The sequence below is a fragment of the Desmodus rotundus genome, chromosome 10 (assembly GCF_022682495.2).
Source record: "Desmodus rotundus isolate HL8 chromosome 10, HLdesRot8A.1, whole genome shotgun sequence".
Taxonomy (NCBI): domain Eukaryota; kingdom Metazoa; phylum Chordata; class Mammalia; order Chiroptera; family Phyllostomidae; genus Desmodus; species Desmodus rotundus.
This window is the reverse complement of record NC_071396.1, coordinates 7,378,777-7,395,198: the sequence shown is the minus strand read 5'-3', so window position 1 is coordinate 7,395,198 and position 16,422 is coordinate 7,378,777. Positions and strand designations below refer to the sequence as shown.

Here is a 16,422-nt window from a genome sequence, read left to right as displayed (position 1 = left end):
CAGGACTCGTCATTCATGTGTATGCAAAGAGGTGTCATTGAGATGTCAGCACATTTATTGTTCACATGTCTACTGTAAACACAGTGCACATTCTCATTCTTGTCAGGCAGGATACTTTGTTGGTCCCCTACTCAAACTTGTGACTGATCCGTAACACAGGTGTGATGTAAACGAATTTAAGCAAACACCATCAACAGAGGTGTAATTTAAGCCGATTGATTCCAGTGATTCGTCTTAAACATCTTCCGTTTAGTTTGCCGCTGCATTTTTGTTCGCTGTGGGAGCCCTTGTCACAGAGCAGGCGTGTCGGATGTCGAGCGATGTGGAAATTCTCCGTCATGGTATCCTCGTCTGCTGCTCGCGTTCGATGTGTCCTCCTAAGGTTCTGCCTCGCAGCCCTTGCGGTCCCTTGTTTTCCTGTCCCATGCTCCTCCACGCAGATGGTTGCCCTCTGGCCCTCCTGTTTGATTAGTCGGTTGGGTTTGGTTGTTGCTCATGCTCCCATTATCTATTACCTACCTATTATCTACCTATTACCTGTCACTGTCAATATCTAACAAATAACAGGCATGGTTTCTGAGTGAGCTCTGCGTGCGGTAGAGTATTGGCTGAAGGGAAACACACTCACACACACACACGCACAAATGCACACACAAATCACACGCACATACACTCAGCCAAACCTTACGGCAGCGCACCTGTTTTATAGAAACACTAGTGACATCAAGATTTATCCCTTCAACCCATATGTTTCTCTTAAATTCTAGACTTGGTGTCCGAGCTTTTTTTTTTTAATTTCAGTATCCAAATGTAATTTCCTGTTTCCCCAAATTGGAAAGACCTTCCTCTCTGCCTGCCCCTCGTTGGAAACTCCAGTTAAACAATTTCACAGCGTTTCTCATGATGTAACCTTTGCTTAGCGCCTGAACGTCCACGTGCCTTCCCGAACGCAAAGTCAGTAAAAGCACGTCATAAGCGGCGCCTGGTACCGAGTGATGTCATGTTCTTCACACATTCTAATGATTAGTCTTTATTGTTCTAAGAATCCATACCAAAAGATGGATGGTTTACGGCAACTATACTGAATTATTTAGATCATGTCAGGGCCTTTCCTTTCACATTTGTTCTTTTTTTTTTTTTTTTTTTTCAATTTGCCCTGCTTCCTTCCTTACATGACTTTTGTCATTTACTGTTGTGAAGCACAGAAGCTAAACCACCTGAGAACCTGATATATAATTTGAAACCAAGTAAAAACATTTTGTTGCCATTATCATTCAATTCTACTTGATATTTTAAAATGTGTTTTAGAAATGCGTTCATTCATTTTTCTTTGTTCTTACAAGCATTACATTTATCTACTTAGTGTGTGCTCACTCCCGGATCTCAGTGTGCTACAATTTCTCATACGGGGGCTTTTCGTTTTGCTGTCATAGTGTCTGATTAGTATTGAAAAGTCGTAAAATTTTTAAAAAATTACAATAGACTTAAACAGAGAATCAAAACCAATGCCATCACACACGCACACACACACGCACACACCCGCCGTCTTTCACCAGGTTAGAAAGAGCATCCGTTCGCGCTGACACAGAGCACCCTCGGCTTCATGCGATGAGGCACTTCACCGAGTCCTGCTGCAGCTGTAGCAGACAGAACTACAGCTGTTCTCTGTTTGAGCTTCAAACGATCCAACGGTGTTCGAGGATTCGCGTTTGCTCCATTTTCCCCACAGTGTCATCTGTTATTTGGGAAGGAGACCTCATTTGCAGCAGATACAAAACTATTTGTCATTTTGCAGCTTTGCCAACAATAAATGAAACTATTAATTACTACATTTTTGAGCAGCTGTTAATAAATTGGGATAGGGTAAGCGTTCATTAGAGTGCCGGCTAATGACATCGACGGATTCGTTTAGCGCTGCTTTTCACAGACATGTATTAACAAAATTAAGTGTATCAACAAAAGTAATTGATGGGTTATTTTATTTATTCAAGATGAGAAGTTAACTACCCTGTGTTAATAAATTTAGATTTTTTAAACAACTCCTCCTTTGTTATACTGAAACTAATGATTCGACCCCGTATTTTAAAGCAAGTTGTATCATTAACTTTTTATATTTAGGTATTCCATATTTATATTCCAAAATAATTGCTTGAATCTGATGGTAAGTACTAATTTTCAAAATAAAATTCCTAGTGCTTTCTCATTGTCTCTTTCCAGACCTAAAATGAGCATTAAATTTCATTATTTTATAAAAGTGTATCCAATACTTCAGATAGAAAAGCATCTCTTAAATGATTTTAATTCATTTATATTCATGCATGAATGAATAGAAAGCCACATATTCCCTTTAATTACAATGTATACATTCCATATTTTTTAAAGTTGGAATATATTTAATTGCATATGTGTTCCAATTCTTTAAAAATTTGAACAGCTTCTATATAGAGAGGTGCTTAGACTAGAATAATTGGAAACATAGCACAGGTACAACATAAAATGGTTTCTAAGGCATTTAATTAATCCATTTTACTCCACATGACCGAATTGTTGCATTAAAAAAGGCACCGTCCTCCAATTGCCGGTTCTCCATCCCCTGTCCTTTAGGCATCCTGAAATTCTAACCTTCCTGGCCAAAATTTTAAACTAATGATTACAGTGTTACTTTACATTGTGATTATACTAAATACAATTAGTTATTAGCCAATTAGAATTTCACAAGGTCGCTTTCCAGTTTGATACGAACAAGCCATACGGAAGAACAGGGAGCTGCCATTTGGAGACGAGCAACTTGTCCAGTGAGTGGTAAATAAAGACCCATCGAGGACTCCCCAGTGAAACACTCTTCCTTGAAATCTGGCCGACGAGTGAGACATTTTCAAATGACTGAGAGTCTGCACAGGCTGTCACCCCGAGGACTGCAGTTAGATTTGGCCGTAGCCACTAAGAAAGGAAAATAGTTAGCATGTGAAAGCTGTTGCGGTGACCTGTGGCTGCAATGAATTTGTCGTCTGAAGTCCATTTCCTCGAGGACAGGTGTCTGTTTCACAGTTGGCACGCTCCAAATTGGTCCTGTGATTAAATGGGCATGGGCACAGAAGTGACCTTTCCTCCCAGAGACGGCTCCCCGAGGACACCGTGCAGGTGCACCTGCAGGGCCACAGCACAACAGCTTGTGGCCCTCCTGCTGCCCGGGTCGCCGCTTCCCTACAGGGACGCTCGGGGATGTGCTCATCCGCCGTGTGTCTGTGCCAGAATACGTCCCCCCAAACCACCAGCATTCCTCAGCTGTTAGGAAAGGTGTCGCGGTAAAAATTAGTATTTTTGTGTCAGCTACACAATAGGCAACAGCTGCTACTTGATCATTTGTACCTTACGGTCCCCAGAATAAATCAAGTGAAGTTCATCTGCCATGTTGTAAACACTTCCCGTTTAAAACAGTGGGTCGTACCTAGGGAGCAGATCAGATCTGGCGATATGTAACTACTCGTGATAGCACACGAGTCATCCTTGAATCCGAAGAGTTTAATGCTTACAAAAGAGTAATTAGAATGTTTCAATGTTAAAGGTAACCACTGATCAAAAATATTCACGTGTTAAGCTTTTAACTGTCTTTAGTTTTAGCTAATTTTCACTACCTTTCAATTGTGAGTCAATATTCAAGTAAAGCTAAAATCACAAAATAATGTCCCACAGAGTTAGAAGAACTACGTTTCTAAAAGAATCAGTTTCTTCACTATCAGTATTTTTTCCTCGTCCTTTCTCGTTGGAAATATTTTTTTCATCACTCCATAGTGATTTGTTTATATGCCAAGATATTGTTGGGAATTTACCTTTTTTATTTCATATACTTTTGATCAATTCCAACTCATGCCCAATTATATTACACTAAATTAACATAATTCAACAGATGTTGATATTTAAATGTTTTCTGGCATTCACATCTTGGACAGCTGTCTCCGAGCTTGGGGAAAAGGCAAACATTTAGAGTTAAATGCTGAACATATGCTTAAATTACTAATTAGAAAGATGGAATAAAAACTATGCATTATCCTTTCTAAGGACAATAAACCTCAGATAGGGGATTTCTGTAATCTTTTTATATCAAGTTATAGTCCAGGGGTATATACAGACCAGAAGACATAGATTTCATGGATAACTTAATTTCAATTTTGATCTTTTAAAAATTACAGAGAGTCTCAGTAAGATTTGAAAAACCTATAATGACTTTAAATTGTCAGTCTTATGAGTTGAAAAGATGCCTTTTCATTTGTGAAGATAGGATGATAACAGCAGATCTTAACAGTTACTTCATTGTTAAAATTTTCATCATGCAGAAATAGAGAAAAATGTAAAACAATATATCTATCAACTGGCTTAGATAATTATCAATGTGTGGCTGGTGTTGTTTCATCTGTACCCCTACCCACTCCTTCCTCTAACCCCGAAGCCCATTTATGATATTATTTCCACTGAAATATATCAGTGCATTTCTGTAAAAAATAGCAGCCTTCTATTTTTCTTACAAGCCACAGTGCCATTGTCACATCTTTTTAAAAAGCAGTAATTTCTCAATGTCTATATGGACACATATGTTAGTGTGTGTGTATACATATGTGTATGATACTCACATTCTGATTATTTTAAAGTCTTTTATAAATCGTTTGAACTGGGATCTAAGTGAAATCTTCCTGTTATAATTGATATATATGTATATCTCTTAAGTTCCCTTTGGTTTATAAATTCTCCACCCTCTCCCTTATCCCCCACCTTGGTTTTTCCTTGGAAGTTTGTGCTGGAAGAAGCCAGGTTTGTCCCACAGAGTTTCTGTCCTCTCAGGAATGTTGCTGATTTTGTCTGCATGTCGTCATTTAACCTGTCCTCTGTGGCTTGTGTTTGCTGTGGCTGGTGTTTACATCTGGGGAGCCGGGTCGGCCCCAGTTGGGTCTCCTTCTGTTTAGGCTCTTCCACAGGTGCCTCTGCACCCCTCTCCTCCTTTCATGCCTCCTTTTAGGGTGTATTAATCATGGTGGACTAGGTGATTGCTGTTTGATTGTTTGGCATTTAGTTTCTGAAATTTTTTTTTAAAAAAAGGAACACACATGTTTTTCTTTTTCTTTTTTTTTTAAAAAAAGCATTATATAAATGAGATAAGGACAGACTCAGTTTATATTTGAGAAGATCTTTTTCCTAGGGTATTTCTCCATAGACATTTAAAGGCAATAGATCATCCAAATTCTGACAGTAACAGACCTGAGTTAACGAAATTACACAGGGCATTTGGTTCAAAGATGTTGGCAGCAAAACCGTTCCTGAACATACACAGGCACACTCCAACTTTGCCAGTGTTTCAGGCGCGTGGGATCAGGGGAGCCCGGACACTACGCTCCCATCATCGAGTGTAGTGTTCATCAGTCACCTCGGCCCCTGGATGGCTTGCCCGGCTGTCACGGTTTATCTCACGAGTCCAGTTAGCATTTGCAAACAAGGCTGTGAAAGTTTTATGAACATAATCTTCATTTATCCACCAAAAATATCCCATGGAAAGGGAGGAATGGAAAGCATTCTTTTCATAAAGTAACATTTAGTAAAACGCAAAATTCTGTAGAAAGAGAACTAAGGTGCCTGCTGGCTTAGATGCACAAGCTTGATTTTATAGATATTTATCATCTGAAGTCCAAGGTGTGGACTGAATATGTTTTGTGGTTTTCTATTTCCATAAGTAATCATTTACTTACTATAGAAATTGGAACCTCCATTAAACAATATTATAAAAGCAAATTAGTATAAAAACCCTGGCAAACCTTGATAAGGTTCATTCAATACCTATTTAATAAGCACCTGTATTGGCAAGGTTTGTAAGTGCTAAGGGGAATTTACTTTAAAAAAATAACTCAGATGTGGACCCCACAGTCTTCAAGGAATATACACTGTAGCTAGAATATTAGTTCATGTTCATGCAGAGCTATAGTTTAAGGTAGAAAACATGGTGAGTGGGAGATTATTCTGGCAATAGCAATCAGGGAGGGCTTCCTCAAGGAGGTGACATTTCAACTGGGTCATAGATTCCTAATTAAATTCCATCAACCAACAGTAATTTAACCTAAATTCAAGTCAGTTTACATCAAATGGTAGTGCTGTCTGACATATTCCAAAATGGAAATGACTCCTTACATCTTTCACAACTTTCAGACATTCTGGCCTATGATTAAAATATCCTGTGTTAACTGCCTCCTCAATATGGAGATATAAATAGCCATGCTCAGCAAATGCACGTTACGGCACAGAGAATTATGGCTTGAAAATAAGTCCCCTCTCAATGAGGACAGCCGTGGGACCCTTTGCAGAAAGTCAAAGCTGAGCTCAGTCGTGAGCACATGTCTGCCAACTCAGTCTGCAAAGTCACTTGTCCAGTGAGCAAAGCCTCTGGACTTTGAGAGCTGCCTTGGAGGTGGATCTGCATTTGCTCCCATCTCATCACCGAAACAGTAACTTTCCGACAGCAGCTGCAGCAAAGTCCAGAACTGTGTCCGCAGAGAACTGGAGACAGGCCGCCTTCCACAAGTTCAACTATCAATTTGGAAAATAAACTGACTCCTTCAGTCAGGCGGGCAGCTTCACTCTCTGCTTTCTGGGGAATTTGAAACAATTGCGAGTGGCCAGAACCGCTGAATTTAGTACAACTGGATGCTATGCGTGCAAGGAGGCATCGTCTCCTCCCACGCCTCTGTGCGTCCCAGGTCCCGTCATTCTGAACTGCTGACAGCCCCAGACACGCCACGTCACATGTGTGCTGCAGAGCATGGGTGTCCCTCCCATGTGTGCTCACCCCCGGGGGCCTGGAGCCCTCACACGCTGGCTTGGAATTCTCTTTGCGTACTGAGGTGGAATCATGGGCCCACACGATCGGGAGGTAGACTTCAACCCCTAGGAAGTGAGAACCGTATCTTCTTTCTCTCTCAGTCCTGCTTCATCGCATACATTTTATTTTCAGAAGACCTTTACTAAATAGAGTACAGTAAACTAAGTTGAATGGTATAGTACAGAAGAGAGAAAATGGGACTCTTTGGAGGCAAGCATTCCTTGGTTCAAATACAATAACTTCATTTTTTGTTTATGTGATTTTTTTTTTTTTGGACAAACAACAGTTTCTCTGGACTTAGGCTTCCTCAGAACTCTAAGCGGTTATTGTGAGGATTAATCAAGGTAAAGTATGACAAAATATTTAGCATGATACCTCATGTAGACTTGGTACTCAGTGAGCTTGGATGCTCCTGGTGATTCAGATGGTCAACTCTAAGACTCAAGAAACCAACATGCATTCAAAATTAAAAAAACAAACAAAAAAACCTGTGTTCTCTGCTGCTCTTTTAACTCTACCTTTCCCTGAAGCCAGTGAAACAAAGAAAATAACCACCTCCCTTCCAAATGCTACCTCAGAACTGAACTTAAACCTTGATTTAGAGTAGGAAATACCAAATAGGAGACTACAGTAAAAAGCCAGTTCAACAAACATTAAAATATTGTATACTACAATGGGTGAAATGGATATTAGAATCAGCAATGCGTGGTCTTCACTCAAAGGAGTTGAGAATATAGGACATAATTTTATGAATAGATAATAAAAACCATACCAGTCTAGGACATTTCTTAGTCCGTTATCAGAGAAAGAATGTGAGATTTTATCTGGATCTACAGTCTGATTGGAGGGATTTTTTTAAATGTAAGATGCAAGATGTTATCACGATCAATATCCTATTTTTTAAATGTAGACACAAATCTTCCTGCATTTAAGGGAGCTTTCCAGAAGAATCATGTTCATTTTGAGTAATCTTTTATCTGAAGAGTGAACACTGGATTTATTCTACCACTTTTAAGGAAATTAGAGTAAGCTTACCGTTAGACTAAATATCAGTGATACACAGATATCACCAAAAATGTATGCGTAGAGCTAGGAATCAAGTAAGTTAAGTCAGTATGAGGGCACTAAGCGCCTACTATTTCCTCGGTGCATGGTGTGAAGAATAAGACAATACTCCAAGACACCTCAAATAGCTTCTGCTTGGAGAGACAATATCCAAATTGGAACTCAGGAGAAATGAATTTTCCTCATTTCCCCCCAAAAGACGGTCTGCTACTCTAGCCCTGTGGAACTCTGACATCGCGCAGTGATTTCTCATCCTGGTGTGATTTCTCCTCCTTCCTTCGGCTCTGAGCCCTGGATGGGGAGCTGTCTTACCCTTCCTTGTGTCATTTGACGTCCGGTAGAAGGCCTGATTCACGGTCACGTCTGGTCCACTGTTAAATGGATGTTTTTCAGTGGATTTAAATAACAGTTCAAGAAAGCAGAAGTGTTATAAAAAATGCGAGATTGATTGAGCAAATGAACAGTGGCTACGCTTCAGTTCAATAGACATTTCTGGCGCTCCTAACACGCCGCAGATGCAAAGCTAGGCTCTGCAACTTCAACGTGCCTCCGGGCCTCGAGTTGTCTGCAGTTGGGACTTAACAAGCCCCTCTAATCTGAGCACAAGGTGAAGCCGCCTAGATGATAAGTGTAACAATGGAGACGCATGGAGATTCATGTGAGACGCAGAGCAAAAGCCCCTGGGAGTGTAGTGAGGTCAGGAGAGTTGAAGGAAGAGAAAACATCTGGGTTTGCGTGCCCTGGGAGAAGGTCGAGGGGAGAAAGAGCAGACTCTCAGAGATGGGCCGGGCCAGGGAACACAGAAAGGACATTTCCTGAAGTAGGTCGAATACCTTGCTCTGGTGTTAGCACGTTTACACGGCATTGGGAACTAATAGTTTCTTTAAAAAAAAAGTCAAACCCACAGAATCTATGGCTCGAACTTCTACCCCGGCTTCTGCGGAGAGAAGCCTTAGACGACGCCTTTGACAGCGCAACCCCTCCAGCTGCCCAAACCACTTACACTGAGTAACTCCGTTGTTTGCTGTTTTCTAATTCACCTAGTGATAACCTGTATCTTTCCTCTGTTGCATGCTCACTGTAAAAACAAAGTCCAATAACAATGAGAGACGTAAAGGAGAAAACTCCCACACAGTGCCGCCCCACAGATGGTTTACCACGAGATAGGGTAAGTCCAGAAACAAGCAGGGGCCCAGCCACCCAACACAAGCACTGAGTGCAGTGCGGTGGGTTAAATCATAGTCCAGTCAGGATCCGGCCAAAGAGCCACGTGTGGGCTGGAGGCAGGATGGTAAGTCAAATGACCAAAACCACGGAGAGAAAAGGCTCCCAAACCAGGAGCTGGTCGGCGTGCGACCGACAACCCCAAATGTAAACGTTCTTCACACACACAAGAAGGCGCTTGGAAAGAAAATACCATTGAAAACAAGGATTTGATGTGATCCCAGGAATTAAGGGATATTTGTACGTGAGGGTCCTAGATCCCTAGTGTGCATTGTGGTACAGAAGGGAAAGAGCTTCCTGCAAGTGTTTTCTCTCACGGTGAGACCTAGTAGACCTAGTACAGGAGAGGACGGGGAAATTTGGACCTGGCAGAGGACGCTGACACAGGCCTGGGTCTTCCAGCCCCTACGCTTCCCCCCCCATGACGCCGTGGACCTGCGTCATTTCTGCGCAGCTGAGGCCCTGTCCAGGCTCATATTCTTCTCGCTGACACTGAGTGTTCTTGCCAAACGCCAGGGCCCACAGTCATATCTGCATGGCGGCCCTGTGCAGCCTGTCTGAGGCTGCTCGGGAGCACGCCGTGTCCGGGGGCCGCTTTCCCTGGGCCTCGTTCGCTGGGAAGCCTGTTTGTAAATGCGCAGAAGGAAGAGACACGCTCCCGTTGTCTTCCTTTTCATGTTATTGTTTTTGGCACGCCTGCCCCAGTCCGTGTCAGCCCACGTCAAAGCCAAGTTTGCGAGAAAGGATTTTTTTCTTTCTGCTGTCTGATTTTTCAGGGGCTTTTAAAATTTTTTTTATTTTTTTACTTTTTCCCCCTTAGGATAAAATGTCCAGTTTCCTACCACCACACTGTCTCAATGCATGATGGGATAAATGAGTGAAGTCTGTTTCCAAAGGAAAAAAAATGACTTTTTCTGTGAGCTCTGTTTTTCTAACATTTAATAGGAAAATTTTCACAATTAGTACATGGGAAACCATGTTTCAAGTTGTAACTAAGTGCCAGTGCATGTTAATACTGAAACAGCATTATTTCTGTATCCTTTTCACTCAAATACCAGTGTGTGTTGACCTCTCAAATTAAAGGTGTCAGTAGGTACAAAGTTACCAGGCTTGGGTTTGTCTACTCTCTTCTCCACCACAAGGGAACACAAATACACTGAAACAAATACACTGGTCGAGTTGGTTGCTAAGTTCCATACAGCACCTTATGGAAGGATCTCAGCATTGTTCTTGAATAACTTCGGTTCTGTTCATAGGACAGCATTGTCAGTCTTCCAAGGACCAGGGCAAAAAAACCAAACAAACAGAAATTGCGGACTCTCACCTTGAATAGTAACCCAAGTGTTCTGCTTTGCAAAGACAAACGACTCATTTAGACTGAGGCAACAAGGCTGCCTTTGAGACATTCATTGATTTTAAATTAAAAAATAACGGCTACGTTTTACATGAAGAGTGACAACTAAATAACACAGTGGGCCTTACGAAGTATTTGTAGCGGCTCCATTGCATCTGGCTGAGGAAAAGGCTGGGGGGGTGGAGGGAGGGCAGACAAGCCTACATGCAATAATCTTACTGATCGATAATCCAGGGCTCTCGATGTACTGTAGCAGTTAGTCCATTCTTGATCGATTTACCGAAATACAGCCAGCTGTTTTTCTTATGGTGCAGGTCTTCGGGTTCGGTGTACTAACTTTATTAACTTTCAACATTATTCTCCTTGAGCTTTTGTCTCTTTTCCTTTTATGTAGCTTTGTGGAGGACCAGGGAGAAGCATCAGATAAAGATGATACATTCCATTTGTTGCATAAAGATGCCCAAAAGAAATTTCTAGTCCAGCGGATGAGGAAAAGGTTTAGAAGAGGGTTTGTAAATAGTACTTCCTAATAAATACTAAATCGTGTAAAAAATACAGTTTTAAAGGCTCTTGACTGGGGAGAGTGATTTTTAAAGCAATTAGAAGACTCCCATTTCATACAACTAGTGGCATTAATAGTCACAATGAGCAGCTACTATGTATCAGACACTCAAATACTTTTTTCTAGTTATTTCTTAAAAATGCATTTCTTAAGGAGGACACTCTGGACTAAATTTCTGAGCTTAGTTTGAGCCTTAAATGTACCTGAAAGTAATAAAACTGGGCTCAGGTTTTTGTTGGCTGAAATAATCCAGGCCTATGACTTGTCACCCCACCCACCCCTCAGTGGGACACAGGGATACAGAGAAGTTTCGTTGGGCAGCAACATGGTGTCACTCTTTCGTTACTGTACCTGTGATGAAGATGCTGGGAGGATGTGTGTCTGGACTGGCGCGAATCTGGTTACCTTCCCTGGTTTCTGTCAGTCTAGACTGCCAGCACCCCAGGAGCTTGGCCAGCTTTCTCCCCCACTCACTGACCTTCAGTGAGTCCCCATCAGCTGTAGAATCCAGACCCCTTCGTGGGGCATTCGGGCTGTGTATGGCCCAGGACCCTGCTCCCACACTATCCTTCTGTGATACTCTACGGTGACCCTTGGACAACACGGGTCTGAACTCCATGGGCCCACTCACACATGGGTTTTCCCCCAGTAAATACAGCTCATGTACTTCCCCTTCCTTAGGACTTTCTTAACACTTTCTTTCCTGTAGCTTACTTTATCGTAAGAACACAGTATGAGACATGCATCACACGAAGTAAGTGTCGACGGACTGTTGGTGCTACTGATAAGGCTCCCAGTCTATTATAGTCACGGGTTTGGGGAGTCGAACGTCACCATCCCTGCCCCCTGTGGTCAGGCCTCACCTCTGACCCTTCCTGGTATGGGCTCCGCAGAAGGGACACTCAACTCCACTCTTCTGCTAGGGGGAGGCTTCAAGGGGGACCTGCATTTTAAAGGATACTTTTGTACAAAAAGGTAAAATCCTGACTCTTAGGCAGATATCAAATGAACACGTGTCTGAGATTTATTTAACTCACTAATTAATGAGGGAGCCAGGCAGATGTTATAAGGGGTTCAAAGGAGAAGCCAAACTCAGATTTCCGTGGAGTAAGAAATACTGAAATCAATGAGCGAATGAATGCACAACTGGCTTTTCTGCAGGAGAAAGGATCGTCCCCCTTCCTCAGAACAGAATGCGTTTGCGTTTCCATAGACAAGAATGATTTTCCTTCGCTTTCCATTGTCTATAACTTAGACCTGTGGGAAAAGCTCCCATGACTGGAAGGGTATATTCTAAATATCGTTTTCTACTGAAGCACAAGTTTTTTTTCCAAACAAAGGAAAAAAGTTACATTCAATGCAGCATACGTAGAATTGTTACAAAGACTGAAAAAATAAAATCTCACGTAACAGTTAATGAAGTGGCTTGTGCCTGCCGCAGCCACCTATGTCTCTAATTACTTCATACGCTTATGACTCTACCTCCCCGCTCGGCCGCCACACCCCTCCGATAACTCGAACATTTCCTTTTCTCTGCATCTTCTGTCTTCTCTTTCCTGCATTTTCACCACCATCGTGGGGTCTTCTGCTAAGTCAGTAGTAGATACTAATAAATTTTTGCTGAATAAGCAAATGTATTAATTTTGGATTAAGAGAGTGTGTCTCCTCTAATTTTGGATTAAGAGAGTGTGTCTCCTCTGATTTTATTTCAATTTTATTTTTAATATCCATTTTTAATTTTAAAAGTAGATGTGATCATAACCATTGATTTTTCCTTGGCACCGTGAGCCAAGACCACACCACAAAATCAAATGAAAATGTTACAGTTTTGCATGTTAATGACCGTTTTGACATATGTATGTGATATATATATATACATATGTTCCTGCAAAGTTAGTAATGGAATGAAGTAAGTTTAGAACTTTAAATAATCATACATATTTAGTCTGTAACGGGGAAACACTGTGCATGTAATACGAGGGGAAGAGAAAACGAGACAAATGCCCATCTGCCCTTAACCTGTACCGATAGATTTTCACAGTGTGTCTTCGGTTGTGTAAACCCCTAGAACTGTCTGATCATTCACTGTACTTTACTTTGTGCCTCATAATCAGAACTTACATTTAGAGTAATTGTATTGCACAGCTCCAGTTTTTCATAATATTCAAACATCTGAGTGCATCTGCATAAACATATACCTGGGTTTTTACCTGAATGAATTTTTCCTTTGGAATTTTGCTCCAATAATATAGATGTTTTCCAACAGGGCCCTAGAAAGCTCGAGGGCCCCGCCACATACCTCTGTGAAATGCTCAGAGGGCATGCGCTCCCAGGGACGAGACCTATTTATTGTAGCTTCCTGACCACCATACACTGTCTCTGCCCCACGTCGGGTGCTGTGGTCCAGGGAACGAGCAGTCCTTCCACAGCTTGACACGTGTGAAGACTTTTAAATCCTTACCGTGCTTGTATTACTTTGTCTTGATTTCCAGTGGGCCATTTCTAATTTTTCCCAAACTCTTTACTTTAGGAGCCCATGATTAGACAGAATAATTGAATCCTAACCAGTTGCAAGAACAGCAGAAGGCTCCCACATACCATGTCTTCACAAATACAACCCAATATCACATTAGCTTGCTCAGTCGCAGCAGACCAGCATTAATGCATTCATTCGAATTACATTTCTTCACCTAACTGATAATTAACTGAAGAATTCTAATCATATGAATTATAAGGGAGAACATTACTGTTTCCTTCTTCCTATTTAAAATGTGGTAAGAGAATTCACTGCCGCATAATATCCTAAAAGAAATTGATCATACTTTTCCTGTAATAAATGTTGCTCTGACAGCAAAGCATTAGTAACCAATTGATAACCTAGCAACAATATTGTGATCTCTTTAGATAATTAATCTTAGCTATTTTCCTGTCAGAAGCAACAGTGCTTGATTTTATGTTGAGCCAGAAAGATTGCCAGTTTTGAAAATTAAAAAGCATTCCTTTTATATTATTCATTCCAGTAACAATTTATGATGGCACATTTAGCCACTGAACGCTTGTCAACAAACGTAATTATGTTTCGATATAAACAAGATTGGTGGTTTTACGATGCTGCTCCATCTTTGTTGAGAATGTTTTGATTTAGGTTCAGATTATACAAGCTGTGCATTTATGTATCATTCTTTCCCTCCTGTGCTAATACTTTTTCTCCTGATAATTACTCGTAGGCAAACAAGCCTGCATTTAGGGTCCTCATGCGCGGGGGACGTCAAACGGAGGAGGAAAGCAGCGCCTTTGCCTGGGCCTCCGGCAGCAGGTAAAAGGAAGCGGGCTCGGGGCAGAGCGCGGATAGGAAGTCCAGAAATCATCAAGAGTAAAATACAGATAGGTCTTCATCACTTGCGCCGAAGCAGGGGCACCCTGTTCAGTCATTTGCACTCAGTATCAGGATGGATGCAAATTCAGGCAGGTTCCTTCTGCAGAGTTTTCAGGCAGCCCATCAGTAGAATATTTGCTACATACCTGCCCCATGCAAGGCTTTGCGAGAGGTTTGTTTTTTTTTTTAATTTTTTGACGCTTTATTGAGTAACAACATACAATAAACTGCATACATTTAAACTGTACAATTTGACATTTGCGAGAGGTATTAAAGAGCACAGAAACTTCAAGGCTGTGCTTTTGGCCTCAAGAAACGTACAGATTTGTGTGGGGTGGGGGCAGCGGGCAGGGAGGCATACATTGATGGAAAGGCAAATAACTCCAGAAGAGATTAATAGTAATGAACACCACAGTTCAGGATCAGCCTCAAAATGCAGGCCTCACGTTGTAGCGGATGGAGAGCTGGCCAGGAAGGTCCTGGCTCTGCGGCAGTCTTAGAATCGTCCTTCCTTATCTGGACGATGTTAGCATTAGGACGAAAAACCTCTCAGCATTTCCGCGTCAAAAACCAGTCACTGGGGAAGAGCATGCTATTCTAATAAGTGTGGCATAGGGAAAACCACAAGTGCTGACAGAGAGAAGTCACTGGACCAGAAGGGACAGAAAGCCTTCCTAGAAGGGCACAGACTCAAGCTTGGTTGTGAAGGAGATGGATAAGATTCAGGTGCACTGCAAGAGGTCATGCAAGAGCAAGGGTAAGGGAGGCAGAAGTGGGGGGAACCAGGGATGGGGAAAGTCAACTGGGTCCAACCTGGCGATGCCCACAAAGGAATAAACAACAATTCAATGGATCTGTGTTGCAGAGAAGGGACTAGGAGAAGATGTTTTCAGTGTGGGTATTCGGTCCATCAGATCTATACACATTCTCTTCACTGGGGATACCTTTGCAGGAAAAGTTACTTTTCCATGGTTAGGTGTGGAATGTGAAAATAAGGTTCACATCACAGGAGAGGGAGCAGGGACAAATAGGTATTACACGCAGACACACCCACATACGCACAATCTTGACATGGGGAATTCAAAGGGAATAGACGATACGAAGCTTAAGTTCTCTATTTAGGGTACCTATTCCATAATTCAGCACTCAAAAATTGAAGAATAATTTAAAATTAGAGCACTCATAATCCAGTTTTTTCACCTACACAAAAGGCTGCATTATGAAATTATGAATGTCACTTAGTATCTGATCTTCTAGCTGGATTGAATTTTCAGAAATTGGAAGTTAGAAACAGCTGCGTGTAGAATGTGTTTCTTTCTATATAGACTAATATTTACCACTCATTGCGTACCTACTATGTACCAGAAACTTCCTAATTTTATCTTTGCAACAACTTTATGAGCTAGTTATTATCACCTTATTACCACAAAGTTAAAATTCAGAGGAGAGTTAGGATCTTCTTTTCTCTATAGTATTGAATGGCAGAGGGAGGATTCAAACCTACGTCTGCATGACCCTTAAACCCATGATAACTTACCTATGGCCTTTTTGTAAGAATATGTGTACAAAGACTCTCTCACTGCTTATGTTCACTAGAACGCACTGTTGTGTATCTTAAGTTTCACAGAAGATTGATCTAAATATTGCTATGCAGAGATATAGGATATTAATTAGACTCCTTCTAATAGATCTCTTTATATGGGAACATGTAGCCACTTTTAGATCAAATGTGTGTCATTAACTTCTTCAATTTAAATCTTTCATAAGGCAGGTGTAGGGTCCGTCCGTGTCCTTGTTCCAGCTGAATGGGCCCCTGAATTCTCTTATCTCTCAACGATTCCAACATTCGCTGCAGCAACAGCCCAGTCTTAGGAATGCGCCGGAAGCACCTCCGTGCCTGCAGGGTCAGCTCTGCACAGGCTCACTGTGCCTGGACTGAGAAGGGAAGCGCAGCATCATCCAGGAGGGTGATACAATTATTT

The 16,422-nt window shown here is 41.6% G+C and overlaps 1 protein-coding gene across 7 annotated transcripts in view; it reads left to right on the top strand.

The window, feature by feature from the left end:
• The window catches only part of GPATCH2 (G-patch domain containing 2), a 126,386-nt gene that overhangs the window by 93,019 nt on the left and 16,945 nt on the right, over positions 1-16,422 (top strand). For 4 of the 7 annotated variants that reach the window (XR_006653405.2, XM_024576031.3, XM_045184532.2 and 1 more), the window contains one exon: positions 14,292-14,380. The exons of 1 other annotated variant lie outside the window; for it this stretch is intronic. Coding sequence is in view for 5 of the 6 variants with exons in the window: in XM_024576031.3 (XP_024431799.2) it covers positions 14,292-14,380 (89 nt within the window). In the remaining variant the exon portion in view is untranslated. Of the gene's footprint in view, positions 1-9,016; positions 12,706-14,291; positions 14,381-16,422 lie in introns of those variants that run through there. 2 more of the 7 variants (XM_053913329.1, XM_053913327.1) reach the window with 1 other exon arrangement.